Source organism: Macrotis lagotis, chromosome 3, assembly GCF_037893015.1.
Source record: "Macrotis lagotis isolate mMagLag1 chromosome 3, bilby.v1.9.chrom.fasta, whole genome shotgun sequence".
Taxonomy (NCBI): domain Eukaryota; kingdom Metazoa; phylum Chordata; class Mammalia; order Peramelemorphia; family Peramelidae; genus Macrotis; species Macrotis lagotis.
Window position 1 is genome coordinate 204,730,855 of NC_133660.1, and position 17,027 is coordinate 204,747,881.

The following is a 17,027-nucleotide window of genomic DNA, read 5'->3' on the forward strand; positions in this document are numbered from 1 at the left end:
CTAAATGATCTTTTCTATCTCTAAGAGAAGATGATTCTAAATCTTGTGAATGGGTCAAAGCAAAACAAAACATTAAAAAACCCTAAAATTTAAATACTAAATTTTTGGAGGAAGTTTTCTAAAAATCAGAGTATGGAAGTAGAATTCATAGAGTGTGGAAAAATTTCTCATGGGGGGAATCTTATTGGCAGTATGACAAAATGGATTTTAAGGAAGAGTGGTTCTGGGTATGATGAAAACTGATTTTTTTTCATGAGTATGGGAAGGTGGACTTATGCAAAAGATGTCACAGATCTAAGATTAAAAACCATTCTGTTACAGGGGATACAACACTGGATTTAGTACCATAAGACCTGGTTTTGAGTCCGGGTCCCAACATTGATCCAATCTTCAAGAGCAAGTTAATTTACTCTCTGAACTTTGGTTTCCTCATTTGCACAATGGGGTTAATAGTTCTTATGCTATTTGCCTACAGGGCTATTTTGAAGAAACTGCCCTGATATCCTTAAAGAGGTACAGTAAGTATCAATACAGCTAGAGATGGATCTAATAACATCAGTTTTCACCAACTGATCTTAAACAAAATCAGAGAACCTGGACCTCATTCACTCTGAGTATTCCTAAAATAATTAAAATGTTAAAAATTCTCACCTGGACTTGAAGTGTTTCCACACCATGTGAGTCCATCAAACATGTAACCCGGCAGCATGTCTTCCAGAGTGTGCAAATTGCTCCGTACTTTGCTGTACTGATGAGCCAGGTCCTTCGTTTTGCTCCAAAAGAGAGTCTTAAAAAAAAGGAGGCAATGAGTTTATCCCTATCACAACCCCTTCTCCAGTCAAATCCCATCTATCTTAGTAGGTGCAGGTCAGATCCCATTTAGATTATTTGGTTTAGGTCTGGATCTCTTGGGGAAAATACAGACCAACTGTTTTGAGTCCAAGAGTGATCAGGACAATGAAGGGACCAGATCACTTAAGAGGAAAAGTATAAGCAGTTGAGAATATTGAATTTAGAGAAGACTAAAGGGTATATAACTGTGGTCTTCAACTATACAAAGGGTTGCCTTTGTGAAAGAGTTATTCTAGGTTTCTCTAGAAGGAAGAAATATAATCAATAGGTAAAAGTTATAGCAAAGTAGATTTGGGTTCAACTTAAGGAAAAATTTTCTCAGTACTGAGAGTCTGGAAGATCTGAGTTCAAATTTGACCTTAGTCTCTAAACTATGTGACTCCCCAGGCAAGTTACTTAATCTCTCTATATCTTGGTTTCCTCATCTATAAAAATAAGGAAAATTGTAACACTACTTTACTGGATTGTTATGAGGATCAAATAGGATAATATTTATTTGTAAAACACTCTACAAATCTTAAACTATTGTTTGAATATTATTATTGATGTTAATATTTGACATAATTAGTGAAGTTTTCATGTGGAGTGAAGTTTCATGTGGAGATCTTGTAAAGGGTATTCTTTCCTTGACTGAACATTTTTACTATGAGATCTAAGATTCCTTACAACTTTGATCCTAGAGTAAGCACAGCAAAGGGCTTAGAAGTCATCCAGTTCAACATCTTATTGATGAAGAAACTGAGGCAAAGAAAGGCAGGGTGATTGGCACAGGATTATACAGCTGTTAAATATCTGAACCTAGATCTCCATGTTGCCAAGCCCACTGTAACATCCTAACACATTGAAATTGTATTCATTTTAGTAGGTTTTTATATGAGATATGGCAGGATTTGGGGGAGGTGGCTATATTTAGGAATACTAAGTGTATGTGTGGTGGTGATGGTGTTGTAAGGGCAGGAACATTTACCATTTGCAAACCTTTTTTTCCTAAACTTTATCACATCTTTTATCCCATTTGGTCCCAAGAACTTCTTAAACAGGTTGTGATTTTTTTATTTGTAAAATTGGGCAGCTGCTATTTATTGACACTGCTACTCGTAGCGGCTAGTACTAGTATTGGCTATGTTGTCCTGGGTGACTCAGTTTCCCTTCTGAGTCTGAGGTTTTTTCCCCTATATAATGAGGAGTGGGATCAGGTGTGATTAAAAGTTATGCTCATGAGAGTGCTGCTCCCCAAATGCTCCCCAAACAGTCCTTCCCTTCCCAATAGACACTGCAGGCAGCTGAATGCATGTTAGAGAAGGTCTTGACCCAGATCTCAAATCAAATGTCATTAGGACTACCTTCTCTGAATAAGAGACATCAGAGGAGGGAGAGATTCTGGTGGTCTAGGGTAGGCAAAGGGAGCATCAGAGGAAGAAAGAGGCTAGAGGCTATAGCTAGGATTGAAGCAGAGAAAAAATTACTATCTGGAAGTTTTAGGGAATGTTGTGGCCAGGAATTGGGATGATTGATGATTTAGAGAAGCTGTCATTCCTCCAACATTAATTAAGCTCCTACTATATAGAGGACCCTATGCTAGGGTAGACAACAGGGAGGTAAAAAAAGAAGCATTGTGTTTTCATCCTGGGCTTTGTCCTTTTTCTGTGGGAGCCAGCATGGTCCAACAAAATCACCTTGGATTTTGGAGATGGGTTCAAATCTTGATACTAAGATCAACTAGAAAATCCTTAGCTTCAGTTTCCACATCTAGAAAACAATAATGATATTATTTCTCCTGCTTGCCTCATGAGAACTTTAAAAGTCTTAAGGCGTGACACAAATGTGAGCTATTAAATAAGACGTTGTCCCTCCTCTGAAGATGCTTAAACTCTAGTGTGTTGATAAGTAAGATATAGTTAGTTATAATATCTTCTGCCAGATCATGAAATATTATTTTTCTACTGCACTTCCTCACTGAAATGGTACTGTAAATCAAGGTGGTTTTCTCTACACTACAACTCATATTGACTTCTCTGGTGGAAGAAAATCTCTCCCATAGATGGACATTGTTTCATAATTTATAAGATCTTGTCCAGTAGTCCTTATTGCTTTAGTATATGCACCCCAAACCCTATTAGCACAAAATGGCCTGCCCCATCAAAGAGAAGCATGGTCTTTGGTATGTCTCCTACCCACATCAGTGCTGTTGACTTTTTTAGTTGCTGAATATTAAAATTTATTTAAAAATGACTTTGTTAATAACTTGAAAAGTAGATCTAATTACAGTGAGTCAAGCTACAAATATGTATCTACAAAGCCCAAATGGTGACTTACATTATTACAAGGTGTAGGATGAGCAATCAACTCCATTAGTGGCTGATAATCTTGTTCTGTAATGTTGCATGGGTTCTTGAAAATAATTGCATCTTTAAAAGTTTCCCATATTTTTAGACAATCTTTTCTGTAGAAAAAGAAAGAAAATGTCTTTGTGTAGGGCCCAAATATTTAAAAGAAATAATACTCAATTCTTCAACATCAACCAGCAGCAATGGGTTTAAATGTATACTACTAATTCATTGGATACTTAAATACTAGGAAAAATTGGAGCATTTAGGGATAGCTTGCTTTTCTCAATGAGAAAAATCAATCAGGTTTATACTAACTTTTGTGGTGTAATATTATTATAAAAATAAATGTTACATCTGTTGGGGAATGGCTAATTTATAGATATATGTTTATAATAACATTAATTTACTATAAGGCAATTTTGTTGTTCATAGAATAGTTTTCTCACAAAAACACTGCAAAGTAATTAGTATGAGTATTAGTTACCATTTTATAGATGGGGCAGCCATGTGGCACGATAGAGTGCTGGTTCAAATCTGACCTCACACACTTACTAGCTGTGTGACCCTGGATAAGTCCACTTAAGCCTGTTTGCCTCAGTTTCCTCATCTGTAAAAATGAGCTGGAGAAGGTAATGTTCAACCATTCCAATATCTTTGCCAAGAAACATCAAATGAGGTCATGAAGCATCGATCATAACTAAACAATAACAAAATTTTACAGATAAGGAAACTGATTCTCAAGAAGTCAGGGTGACTTGTTCAAAGCCATGCAGCTGGAAAGTGTCAGAGCCAGGATGTAGTGGAAAGAGTATCAGCCTTGGAATCAGTAAACATGGATTCCAATCCAGATCAAAAATAAATACTGTGCCAGGTCCAGCTAAACTATAAATGCTGTAAGTCATTTTTATCTTTTCATCTCCATTTCCTAGATCAACAGATACTGAATTTCAACAATAAACTCATATCAGCTTTCCCTGTGTTTTTGATCTCTCTCTCAACCTTTTATTCTCCAGTCAAAGTTTGCCAACTTCTATCCCCTGGTTCCTATATCCAAACTAGTTTTTTTGGGGAAAATCCTCATAAATTAATCAAAATTTCAATCAGAGAAATAGTTGAATATGTAATATAGCAATCTCCATGATTCATTAAAAGTGTGCTATTTTTAAACTCAGTTATACATGTGTAAAATGAGGTAGTAACAAAGAATCACTAAACTGTGATACTGTTGACCAATGATATTGCTACTGGGCCTAAACTCACAATGAGACCAAAAAAAAAAAAGAGGAAAAGGGCCCTAATGTACAAAAATATTAACAGCAGACCTTGCTTTAGTAGCAAAATAAATTAAAAAACTGTAAAGTAAAGGGTTCTCCATCTTTTGGGGAGAGACTAAACAAACTATAGTATATAAATGTAATGAAATATTATATTATAAAAAATAAGCAAATGGATGATTTCAGAGAAAATTAGTAAGATCAGAATGAACTGATGCAGTGAAGTGGACAGAACCAGAACAATCTATATGACAACATTATTGTAAAGAAAAATAATTTTTAATGATCTTTGGATTGGAAAGGCAGAATAAAAGTAGCTAATAAGAGAAACAAAGAAAAATAACATTGAAAGATGAATATCAATGCAATGATACTCATTGCAATTCCAAAGGACCAGTGATGATGCATGTTACCCTACCCACCTCTTGGCAGAGTCATATATTTTTTAACATGGCCAGAAATTTGCTTTCCTTGAAGATAAACTTTTACTACAATGCTCCCTTTTTCTTTCTTTTCTTTGTACTTTACAGGAGCAGGAGTAGAGAGAGGAAGGGGAAAGAAAAAAATGTTTGTTACATGAAGGAAATTATTATAAATTTAAATTTTTTTTTAGGTTTTTTTTTTTTGCAAGGCAAATAGAGTTAAGTGAGTGACTTGGCCAAGGCCACACAGCTAGGTAATTATCAAGTGTCTGAGACTGGATTTGAACCCAGGTACTCCTGACTCCAGGGCCGGTGCTTTATCCTCTGTGCCACCTAGCCACCCCCTATAAAATTAAATTTAAAAAGAAAATACAATAAGGTAGATAGATTAGATAGCCACTACGATCCCTTCTAGCTCTAATACTATAATACTATTAATCATAAAACAAAAAGGGACTTTAGGAAAAAAATGAAAACCGAAAAGAGAAATTAATTAGTGTACTGAAACCCTGGTTTTCAGATTCCCATTCCAGTATGGTATTTCCACCAATCTACATTGTCTTTAGGACTATTTTTATGCAATTGGACTATCATGGAGATGGGCTACTTTTGCTCCAAGGAATGGATCACTAAGGACAAAGACTCTTCAGTTCCTGCCTGGCTAAGATTGTCTCATCCTTTACTAACTTTACTGTGATTTCTGGTCAGTTGGCCCCTTTTAAGTTTGTATCTGTTGGCATTTTCCCCATCCTTAAATCGATCTTGCAGGTGACTCAGTGGATAGAGCACTGGGCTTGGAATTGGGAAGAGTCATCTTCATGAGTTCAAATCCTGCCCCCTATTCCATTATCTTCACCAACAAAACTCCAAATGGAGTCACCAAAAGTTGGATATGACTGAAAACAACAGTAGAATTAAATCTAACTAGACTGATAAAAGGAAGGTGATTTGACAGTTCCTGGCCTTGTACATGTCCTTTTACAAGTCAGAAAAGACCCCTCCTCATATTGCTACTCTGCTTTGTTGAGAATAGATCAATCTTTGAAGCAAGGAAATTGAGAATTAGTAGGAATTCCTTGGGACAATTTCATTAAACTCCCTAGAATCTCATGAAAAAGGGTAAAAATATCACTTGTACAAAAATATTCATAGCAGCCTGTTTGTGGTGGCAAAAAATTGGAAATTGAATAAATGTCCATCATTTGAAGAATTACTTAATAAACTGTGGTATACGCATGTCATAGAACACTATTGTTCTATTAGAAACCAGGAGGGATGGGAATTCAAGGAAGCCTGGAAGGATTTGCATGAACTGATGTTGAGAGAGATGAGCAGAACCAGAAGAACATTGCACACCTTAACAGCAACATGGGGCTGATGACCAACCTTGATGAACTTGCTCATTCCATCAGTGCTATAATGAGGCACAATTTTAGGGTATCTGCAATGGAGAATACCATCTGTATCCAGAGAAAGAACTGTGGAGTTTGAACAAAGACCAAAGACTATTACCTGTAATTTAAAAAAACTGTTATCTTATTATGTAATTTTGCTATCTCATACTTTATTTTTCTTCCTTAAGGATATGATTTCTCTTTCATCATGTTCAACTTAGATCAATGTATACCATAGAAACAATATAAATACTAACAGAGTGCCTTCTGTGTGGGCATGGGGGGGTGGGAAGCAAGATTAGGGGAAAAACTGTAAAATTCATAATTAATTAATTAATTAATTTTAAAAAGCTCCCTAGAATCTCAAAAGACATTAGGAAACCAGTGATTAAGAAGGAAAAGACATTCTCTTTCTCTGCTTTTTCTCTCTCTGTCTCTTTCTCTCTCTTTTCCTAGATTACTCATCAGTAATGTTGAGTGTTGATGAAGTGTTGATAAAGGCTTCTATTGGCATGAAGTTCTGTAACTACCAAAGAAGGTATATTTCTTTCATCTTTGAAGAGTCCTGGCAACACAGTTGTAGTCAGGGGCAATGTTGCAGGCAAAACGGAGGTGGGTTGGTGACTTAATGCCTTTGTGGAACAAGAGACTTGATTGTGTAGATCTAAACTTGCTAGTTTTTTCAGCGTAGGTTTGTTCCATCAATGTTAGGTCCAGATAAATAATAAGGAGTGGAAATAAATGCTTTGCTCACATGTCTGGGGAACAGATCAAAAACTATTTCCCTTCAGGAAAGTTCCATGAGATTCCAACTCATAAAGTTCTCCCTCTCATCCAAACTCTGGCATAGTTATAGAAGACGCATTTCAATGGCAGGTGCCAAAACCCTACAAGATTATTAACTTCTTAAGGGCCAAGACTTGGGTGCACTTTTTGTACCCCCCTTTGATGCCAATCCATTTCAATTTTGATGATAAGTACTTATTAAGTTGTAGTTGAGTGAGTGGTTGATTGGGTGCTTAAACAGTAAATCACAAAAATTAATTTGACCTCTGAATATATCAGAAAGAGCAAAGAATACCAGGTTTAGAGATGAAAGACCAGCTGTCTTTATACCAATATGACCTTGGGCATGCCTCTTGACTTTGTTTTGTTTTGCCAGGTAATTAGGGTTAAGTGACTTGTCCAATGTCACACAGCTAGTTAGTGTCAATTGTCTAAGGCTGGATTTGAACTCAGTTCTCCCAGACTCCAGAACAGATACTCTCTCCACTGTACTCACCTGGTTGCTTCATATCTCTTAACTTTGGCAGGCCTGAATTTCTTCATTAAAAAAAGGTTGAATTAAATTACCTCAGTGGTCCCTTCCACTTCTAAATCTGTAAGTCTAAATTTAGCTTACTTAACCATTGTTTGAATTTGTTGCTCATCCTTCGTACTTGAAGAGGACCAATGACACCCACTATGTTGGGGGCAAGATACAGTGTTTGACTGTGGCTGATCACTCCAATACCAGTTCTGCAGTGAAGCATATTCTATGGTTTATTAATGAATGGGTTGACAAATAAATGTTTATTAAAATACTACCAATGCTGGATGCTAGGGAGATAACAAGTTTAGAGAAGACATGGTTCCTGGACTTATGAAAATTATAATTGATAGATGATGACTATAGTGGATAGTAATGTATTATAGATGATAATCCTTAGAGTCAGGATTATGATTCACTTATATGATCTTTTAGTCATTTATCTAGTCATTTATCCTTTGTGAGCCTCAGCTTCTGTATCTGTATTTTTGATTTGGTTTTTGCAAGGCAAATGGAGTTAAGTGGCTTGCCCAAGGCCACACAGCTAGGTAATTATTAAGTGTCCGAGACCAGATTTGAACCCAGGTACTTCTGACTCCAGGGCCGGTGCTTTATCCACTGAGCCACCTAGTCGCCCCTCTGTATCTGTAAAATGAGAGGGTTGACTATTATGAGTCCTGGGTCTAAGACCTTAGGATTCTATGGTCTTTCTGTTAAAATGTTACAAAGCAAAGTGCTATGTGAAGGAAAAAGAGTGTCATAAATACAAGGGTCAAGGTAGGCTGTTTGGAGAATATTATATTGGAGATGACTTTAGAGAAGTATAAATTCAATAAGTAAAGAAATGTAAGGAGAACATTCCATATGTAAGGAACAGATTTAGCAAAGGTCCACATCTCCTTTTTTGGTCAGGAAATTCTTTGATTGTGACTTTGATGTTTCTTCTATTTGTGTCTGGAACCAATTCACTGTGCACCTACAGAGTCTAAAAGTGATATCTTTGGACAAGAAAACAGTCTCAATTAGACAACAAAAGGTCGGCTTTTAGGAGAAAATTTAAACACTCAGAGAGATGATAATACACTGACTTAAATTTAGACAAAGATGTAAATGAATCATAACAGACCTTTTCCAGAAAGCAAATTTTGAGGAGAACTGGGAAGAGAAGGGGGACTGGGTGTATAGGAAATGTATAGAAGGGACTCTAAAAGGGGAAAAAAAAGATGGATTGGGGGTAATGGGAAACTCAGGCCAAACTTCTCATTTTTCCTAGACCCATTCACATTTCCACCAAAGAATGAATGTGGTACATGACTAATATGGAAATATGTTTAGCATTATGGCACATGCTTGCTGTCTTGAAGAGGGGGAAGAGAGGAAAGGGGAAGAAAAAGAAAAGAAGAGGAAGAAAAGAGGGAAGAGAGGGAGGAAGAAATATTTAGAAGTAAAAATCTAATTCAAAAAAGTTTATTGAAAATTACCTTTATGACAAATGGGAAAAATATTTGCATTTTTTTAAAAAGTGATTATGGCTAATAGGAAAGAAATGAAAGCCATATCAGTCAAATTTATCACTTACTAGAATAAACAGACTGATTGAAGAGATTGTTAAAGGTACTGATAAAAAGAAAGCCTGGGACCTATAGGAAAATTCACAAGTCACTTCCCTTCCTCAGTTTTTTCCATCTGTACAATGAAATTGAATTACTTCCAGTGTGATCTTGGACATGCCTCTTGACTTTCTTTTGTTTTTCCAGGTAATTAGAGTTAAGCGACTTGCCCACTGTCACACAGCTAGTAAGTATCAATTGTCTAAGGCTGGATGATTTTTAAAGAAAGACTTTATTTATTTTGAGTTTTACAATTTTTCCCCTACTCTTGCTTCCCTCCCCCCACTCCCCACAGAAGACAGTCTGTTAGTCTTTACATTTTTCCATGCTATACATTGATCTAAGTTAAATGTGATGAGAGAGAAATCATATCCTTAAAGAAGAAAAATAAAGTATGAGACAGCAAGATTACATAATAAGATAATGTTTTTTTCCCCCCTAAATCAAAAGTAATAGTCTTTGGTCTTTGTTCAAACTCCACAATTCTTTCTCTGGATACAGATGGTATTCTCCATCGCAGACAGCCCCAAATTGTCCCCAATTTTTGCCCTGATGGAATGAGCAAATCCATCAAGGTTGATTCTCACCCCTATGTTGCTGTTAGGGTGTACAATGTTTTTCTGGTTCTGCTCATCTGACTCAGCATCAGTTCATGCAAATCCCTCCAGGCTTCCCTGAATTCCCATTCCTCTTGATTTCTAATAGAACAATAATGTTCCATGACATACATATACCACAGTTTGCTAAGCCATTCCCCAATTGATGAACATTTACTTAATTTCCAATTCTTTGCCACCACAAACAGGCTGCTATGAATATTTTTGTACAGGTGATGTTTTACTAAGGCTGCATAATTTTTAAAGTCTCTTTCAGCTCTAATAGTCAGGGAAATTCAGTTGAATTCAACAAACACATTGAATTTCTAGTATATGCTGAGTACTGTCTTATGTACAAGTTTAAAGTTTATTTAACGCTTTAAAGGATTATTTCATCTCTTTTTCCAGGAATTCATAATTCACTCACAAATTCCATCAGTAATATTTTTTTAGAGACCTAATACATGTAAGACCCTATAAGGACCTAGATAAGAGCTATGGTGGCTACAAAGACTAAGATATGACATCTATTCACATAAAGTTTTAAACTGGTCAGGAACATAAGAGGCAAATAAATACAAATGACTATTATAGACGTAAGAATGTAGAAATGTAGTGAGAAGGGAAAAGGGCTTTGTTATTTCAAAAGAAAAAGGTATCACTTTTGTCGTGGTGGAGGGGGGAAGGGGAAATTTCTTGAAGCAATAACATTTAAACCAGGAGCAGAAGGAACTTGAAGGTTGACACAGAATAATGGGCAAAGGGAACATTGCAAGCAAAGTCAGTAAGATAGGAAATTGTGAGGCATATCTGGGGGGAAAGTTATTTAAGCTGCCTTGTGTATTAGATAAAATGAAGAAAAGTTGCAAATAGACATAAAATCTTAGGTTTGCAATGGACTGGTCTTGGGATATCACTATGAGGTAAACATCACAAGTAAAATTGTCCTCATTTGATGGGAGAAACTGAATTTAACAGAGATTGAGTGATTTGCCTAAATGACTAGTTAAGTATCAAAACTGACATGTAGATGAAGTTTTATCTTCACTCCAAATCTATGTCTCTTTCCGTGACAATGTTTTACTGTTCCTTAGTCATGAAGTAATCTTACTGGAACAAGAATACAAAGACAAAACAAATCTCTCCCATCAAAGAACAAAAATTCTAATGGAATGACATATTTAAAGGAATATATGTTTACAAACACATATACATATATGATTATATAATTTGTATTTGTTTATGTAAGCATATATAGATATATAATTCTTTGAGAATGGATAGAACACAAGGAAGATGAGGATAGTCTTCCAGTAGAAACTGGAATATGAAATGAATCATGAAAGAGACAGATTTTTAAGAGATAGAAATGAGTAGAGAATGTCATTTATAAGGTACAGCCTGGATAAAGACTTGGAGGCAGGAGATTGAATACCAGTTCAGAGAACAGCTAGGAGGAAAGTAATGTGGAAAAATATTAATTATAATGATGGATATCATTCATATAGCATTTTAAGACTTGCAAGAACATTACAAGCATTATCTTATTTGATCTTCACAATAATCCTGTGAAGTTGGTGCTATTATTACCTTCATTTTATGGATGATGAGATTGAGGGGTTCAGTGTCTTGCTGGGAGTCACATGGCTAGGAAGTGCCTCAGGTGGGATCAGAATCTAGGTTTTCCCAACTCCACATTTGATGTTCTATTCATGATGTCATACTGCTTTGTAATCAAACCAAATCAATCACAGAAGCAAAGATTTCAGATTTAGAGTGAGTGATCAACTGGTCTCAAGAATACCAAAAGGAAATCCTAACCTTCTCATTAAATCACTTGCCTAAGGTCCCATGATAAACTGGAATTCAGATGCTCTGAATCTAAATCCAGACTTTTCTACTATAACATTTCACATCTCAAATCAAATTAAACCTGGAGTATAAGGATGAAAGGATGAGAATGTGACGTCAGATTCAAGAGGACTTTGAATGCCACACAAAAAGTGATTTTTATCACAGAAGCAATGAGTATCCATTAAAAGTTTGAGCAGAAGGCAGAATGATCAGGAATTCTTTAAATAGTTTAATCTAGCAGTGCTATGAAGGGAGAATGGAAGGGGAGAATGGCTGGAGGCACAGAAACCTCCTACCAATACACAGTCAACTCAAGTTTTTAACATCATAGCATTAACTTCATTGATTCACTGTGAAGACAGTTCCTATCTAATATGATGTTACCTTCTTATAGATGTAAGCTAAGCAAAGCAAGGGGCACTTCCTATAGGATGGAGCAACACTTAACAGTATTCTGCTTTTAGAATCACCATAATAGAATATTACTGTTGTTGTTGTTGTATTCAACTCTTTGTGACCCCATTTGGGGTTTTCTTAGCAAAGCTACTGAAGAGGCTTGCCTTTTCCTTTTTTAGGCAGATCACCAATTCATAGGTAGTGATTAAGGACTTATCCAAGACTACTCAGCTAGGAAGTTTCTGAGAATGAATTGGGACTCAAGTCTTCCTGACTCAATCCAACACACTATCTACTGCACCTAGCTGCCTCTCACCAATCTTGGACCAAGGTATTTTTCCTTCTAGTCATCATTCAGTCTCAATTTCCTTCTAACTCTTTCTCTTTCTCCCTAAAATCTCCTCCCTTATAAAGATATGAATATTCAAATATCCTTTCTATACACACACACACACACACACACACACACATACACACACATATGATCTATTATTTCTTGGGTACCACTGGAAAAAAAATTTTTAAAAAAGATTTTTAATCTACAACTTGAAGAACTAGTGGGAAAAAAATTAATCTTTTTTGGGGGGGGGTTGCAAGGCAAATGGGGTTAAGTGGCTTGCCCAAGGCCACACAGCTAGGTAATTATTAAGTGCCTGAGACCGGATTTGAACCCAGGTACGCCTGACTCCAAGGCCGGTGCTTTATCCACTAAGCTACCTAGCTGCCCCTGGGAAAAATTAATCTTATCCACAATAGATAGTGCTCAGATCAGAATGAAATCAATATTAAGTGCCACAAGGAGTCTGGAATGAATTCCACTAAATTTAATTAGCATAATACATATATAATACTTGATTTCATAAAGTACCCCTCTGACCCCACCACCACATCCATTGAAATACTTACTGCCAATCACATTTCATGCCAAAATAAAGATTTTGAAATTTATCTTAGAGGCAAGAGGATGACAAGGAAGACTCTTGAGCAGAGAAATGACATGGTCACCTGTATGTTAGGGAAGAACACAAGGAGAGCTTCTAATCCTCTGGCTGAAGACAAAAGAGGAGAAGGCCCACTAATGGAAAACCCTCCTATGTTATTTCACACAGACACACACACATACACACACGCACACAAACACACATCATTCCTCTGCTTTGGGGAAAGAAGATGTGGTATAGGTGGAGTCAAAGGTTATTGTAAACAGTTCACCTGGTTTAAATCAATTGTCCAGGGCAATATAATAAAAATGAATATGCTACCTAAATTAACTTATTTCGGATCATGCCAATCAACTTGCCAAATGATTACTTTATAGAGTTAGAAAAAATAAAAAACAAGTCACCTTGAAAATGAAAACGTAAAGAACATCAAAGGAAAGAAAGTAGGAAGGAATCTAGCCTAGTAGTACCAGATCTTAAACCAATCTACACTGAAGCAGTAATCATTGAAACAGTTTAGTAATGGGCAAGAGACAGAAAAATTGATCGGTTAAACAGAAACAAACAAGCACAATAGTCTAGTGTTTGATAGACCCAAAGATCCCAGCTATTGGGTCAAGAACTCAGAGATCAACAAAACCAATTGGGAGAACTTGGTGTACAGTATATAGAGCATTAGATTTGAAATCAGGAAGACTCATCTTTGTGAGTTCAAATCCAGACTCATATTTACTAGCTATGTGACACTGGTCCATTCACTTAATTGTGTTTACCTCAGTTTCCTCATCTATAAAAATGAACCAGAAAAGAAAAATGACAAACCACTCCAGTATCTTTGCCGTGGAAACCTCAAGGATCACCAAGAATTGGATACTACTGAAAAATGAACAACAACCTCTCATATCTTTTACCCCCCCAAAAAAAAACTTCAAATGAATACAAATCCTAAAGGGTGACAGTATAAAGAAATTAGAGGAGCTAGGGAGAAATTACCTTTCAGGTTTATGACAAAGGAAAGAGTTCATGACCAAATAAGAAATAAAGCATATCAATACTTAGCACAAGCCTAGCAGATAGTACATGATTAATAAATTCTATGGACTGACTTATCACCTTAAGTAAGAACAATTTTTTATTACTAAATTAAAAAATTTCCATAAAATAAAATCTCTAAAATTAGAAGATAAGCAAGTAATTAGGGAATGGGGAGGATCTTAGTAGCCATTCTTTCTGATAAAGGTCTCATTTCTGAACTACATGGGAAACAGATTTAAACTGATAAGAATAAGAGCAGTTCCCCAGTGGATAAGTGGTGATAGGATTTGAACAGGCTATTTTCAGAGGAAGAGATTTACGTTATCTAAGCCATATGAAAAATGTTCTAAATCATTAGTAGTCAGAGACAAACAGATTAAGAAAAGGAGATCAGAAAAAGGAAGAAAGAAAAGGAGGGAGGGAGGAGAAAGAGAGGGAGAGGGAGGAAGGGAAAGGAAAGAAAAAGAAAAGGAAGGATATAAGAAAGAGGAAATGAAGAAAAAGAGCAAGGAAGGAAGAAAAGGAAAGAAGGAATAGAGGGGAGGGAAAAGAGAATGACAAGAGAAACAAAGAAGAATAAGGAAGACATGAAGAAAGAATGAAAAATTTATATGCTCTAAAAAAACAACTAGAAGAAAGAAGAAAATATATATGACTTAATCTTACATCAGTCAAAATTTATTAGGCATCTTGATAGGTGGAATAGAGGGGAAGTTTTTTGGCAGCTATTGCCCTTAGGCAATCAAGTTTTAATTCCTGTAATTAAATTGAAAAGGACTTCTTGTTCTGACTCTTAACTCCCTTCCAATATTCTTATAACCCTTGGAGATGTCTGTAGGACTGGAGGCAGAGAAATAAAAAAGGCACCAAAAAACTTGAATGCCCATCTGTATTTCTTCTCATGGCACTCTCACTCTTTTCTCACTTTTTTTACTCCACTTTGGGGGTGCGGGGGGAGTAAGTGAAGAAAAGCAACAGAGCAGAGATGGAGTGGATATAATCTCAAAAGAGAATGAGAAAATTTCTAATGCTTCAATGCATGCCTCTCAAATACTAGTGATAATTATGTTGGTGGAGAGACTTAAGATTAATTTTATTAGCATATTACATCTTTCCTCCCTTTTAATAAACTCCAAGAATTTCCTATTGCCCCTAGGATCAAATCATCTTTGGCATTTAAAGTCCTTTGCAACCAGGCCCCAAGAAGACAAAACATCTCTTAACTCCTTAATTTTTCCACATTGTCCTCCATACTTAGAATTCTCTCACTCCTCATCTCTGTCTCCTATTTCCCTGATTTCCTTTCCCAACAGAAATCCCACCTTCTAAAGCCTTTCTTGCTCCTTCCCAATGCCAGTGTCTTCTCTCTCTGTTGATTATCTCCAATTTATCCTTTATATATCTTGTTTATGCATAGTTCTTTGCATAGTTGTATTTTGTTTTGTTTTATTTTTGTCTCCCCGATAGGCTTGTGAGCTCCTTGAGTTGATTTTTTTTTGTTTTGGTTTAGTGTGATTTTTTCCCCTTTTTTTATAACCTGGCACATAGTAGGTGCCTAATATTTATTAAGTTGAGTGACTGAACCAAAACCATGAACCAGATCTGATATGTTAAGAGGTCCCAGAAAATTTTACATGAAGTCAGAAGATTCTGAATAGAGTCCCAAATCAAACTGGAAAAATCACTCTCCAATATAATAATCTCCATGAATAAATTATCTATAAATTTTTGGAAGGAAAAAAATTGAGAGAGGGAAAAGCTATTAGTTTCTCACTAAGCTATCTGAAACTAAAAACTGAATGGAAGGTAGCAATCTGCAATGGCAAATGGAATTCCTCACTATGGATTCCCAAAGGCAATAAAAGCACAGATTGAGGTGGGGGAAGAGTGTTACAAAGTTTTTCTTTATGTTTAGTGTTTCTCTCTCTCTCTCTCTCTCTCTCCTCTCTCTCTCTCTCTCTCTCTCTCTATCTATCTATCTCTGTCTCTCTCTGTCTCTCTGTCTCTCTCTCTCTCTCTTTCTCTCTCTCTGTCTGTCTCTTTCTGTCTCTCTCTTCAATGTATGTGTTAATTCATTCATTTATTTTTCTTGGAGTTGTTTCTGGTTCAGCCCTCTGGGGTCAAGTGAAACAACTCTAATACCCCTTGCCAGGACAACCCTTCAGATACTTAAAAGATAGCTATTATAAATATTATCTCTTTTGCAAAAACAGTGAGTTGCCTTCTAATGGAGTTTTGTTATGCACATGATTTTTTAATCATTTAAGCAATAAACATTTCTTAAGCTCTTATTGTAGGCACTATGTTAAGCACCAGGAATACCAAAAAGAGGCAAAAGATATTCTTTGACTTCAAGGAGCTTGCAGTCTAATTAAGGAAATTAGAAAGGAACAAATAAATATAAAACTATTTACAGCATAAATGGAAAAAAACAGACAGAAGACACTAGAATTGAGAGATTGAAGATGGTTTTCTGTATTTCAATAATAATAGCTGGTACTTTTGTTATACTTTAGGGTTTGCAAAACAGTTTTCCTATGTTTTATTCTCATAACAACTCCATGATGTAGTGGCAGTCCAGTGGATACAGCACCAGCCCTGGAGTCAGGAGGACCTGAGTTCAAATAGGATCTCATATACTTACTAGCTGTAAAACCTTGGGCAAGTCATTTAACCCTAACTACCTCACATCGAGGCTCATCTCCAGTTGACCTGATTCATATCTGACCACTGGACCCAGATGATTCTGGAGGAGAAAATGAGACTGGTGACTTAGCACAGCCCCCTCCCCACTCAAATCCAACTCATGTTTATCATTATTGTGATGTCATGGTCTTCTTTAAGAATAAAGGATTTCATCATGGGGTAGGGCCTATTATTAACCCAGAAATAGGTAAAAACAACTTGTTCACAATCATAAAGGTAATAAATGTCTGAGGCAGGATCTGAATTCAGGCCTTCCTGACTCCAAGATCAGTGCTTTATCTGCTGGGTCACCCAGATGTCTAAGTTTC

At 36.2% G+C, this 17,027-nt stretch overlaps 1 protein-coding gene across 1 annotated transcript in view; it reads right to left on the reverse strand.

Annotated features, from left to right (window-relative positions):
• The window catches only part of CD38 (CD38 molecule), a 94,276-nt gene that overhangs the window by 24,669 nt on the left and 52,580 nt on the right, over nt 1–17,027 (reverse strand). The window contains exons 2-3 of the mRNA XM_074229754.1: nt 3,169–3,295; nt 652–787 (exon numbers count right to left, since the gene is read on the reverse strand). Of these exons, the coding sequence (XP_074085855.1) occupies nt 652–787; nt 3,169–3,295 (263 nt within the window). The remainder of the gene's footprint in view (nt 1–651; nt 788–3,168; nt 3,296–17,027) is intronic.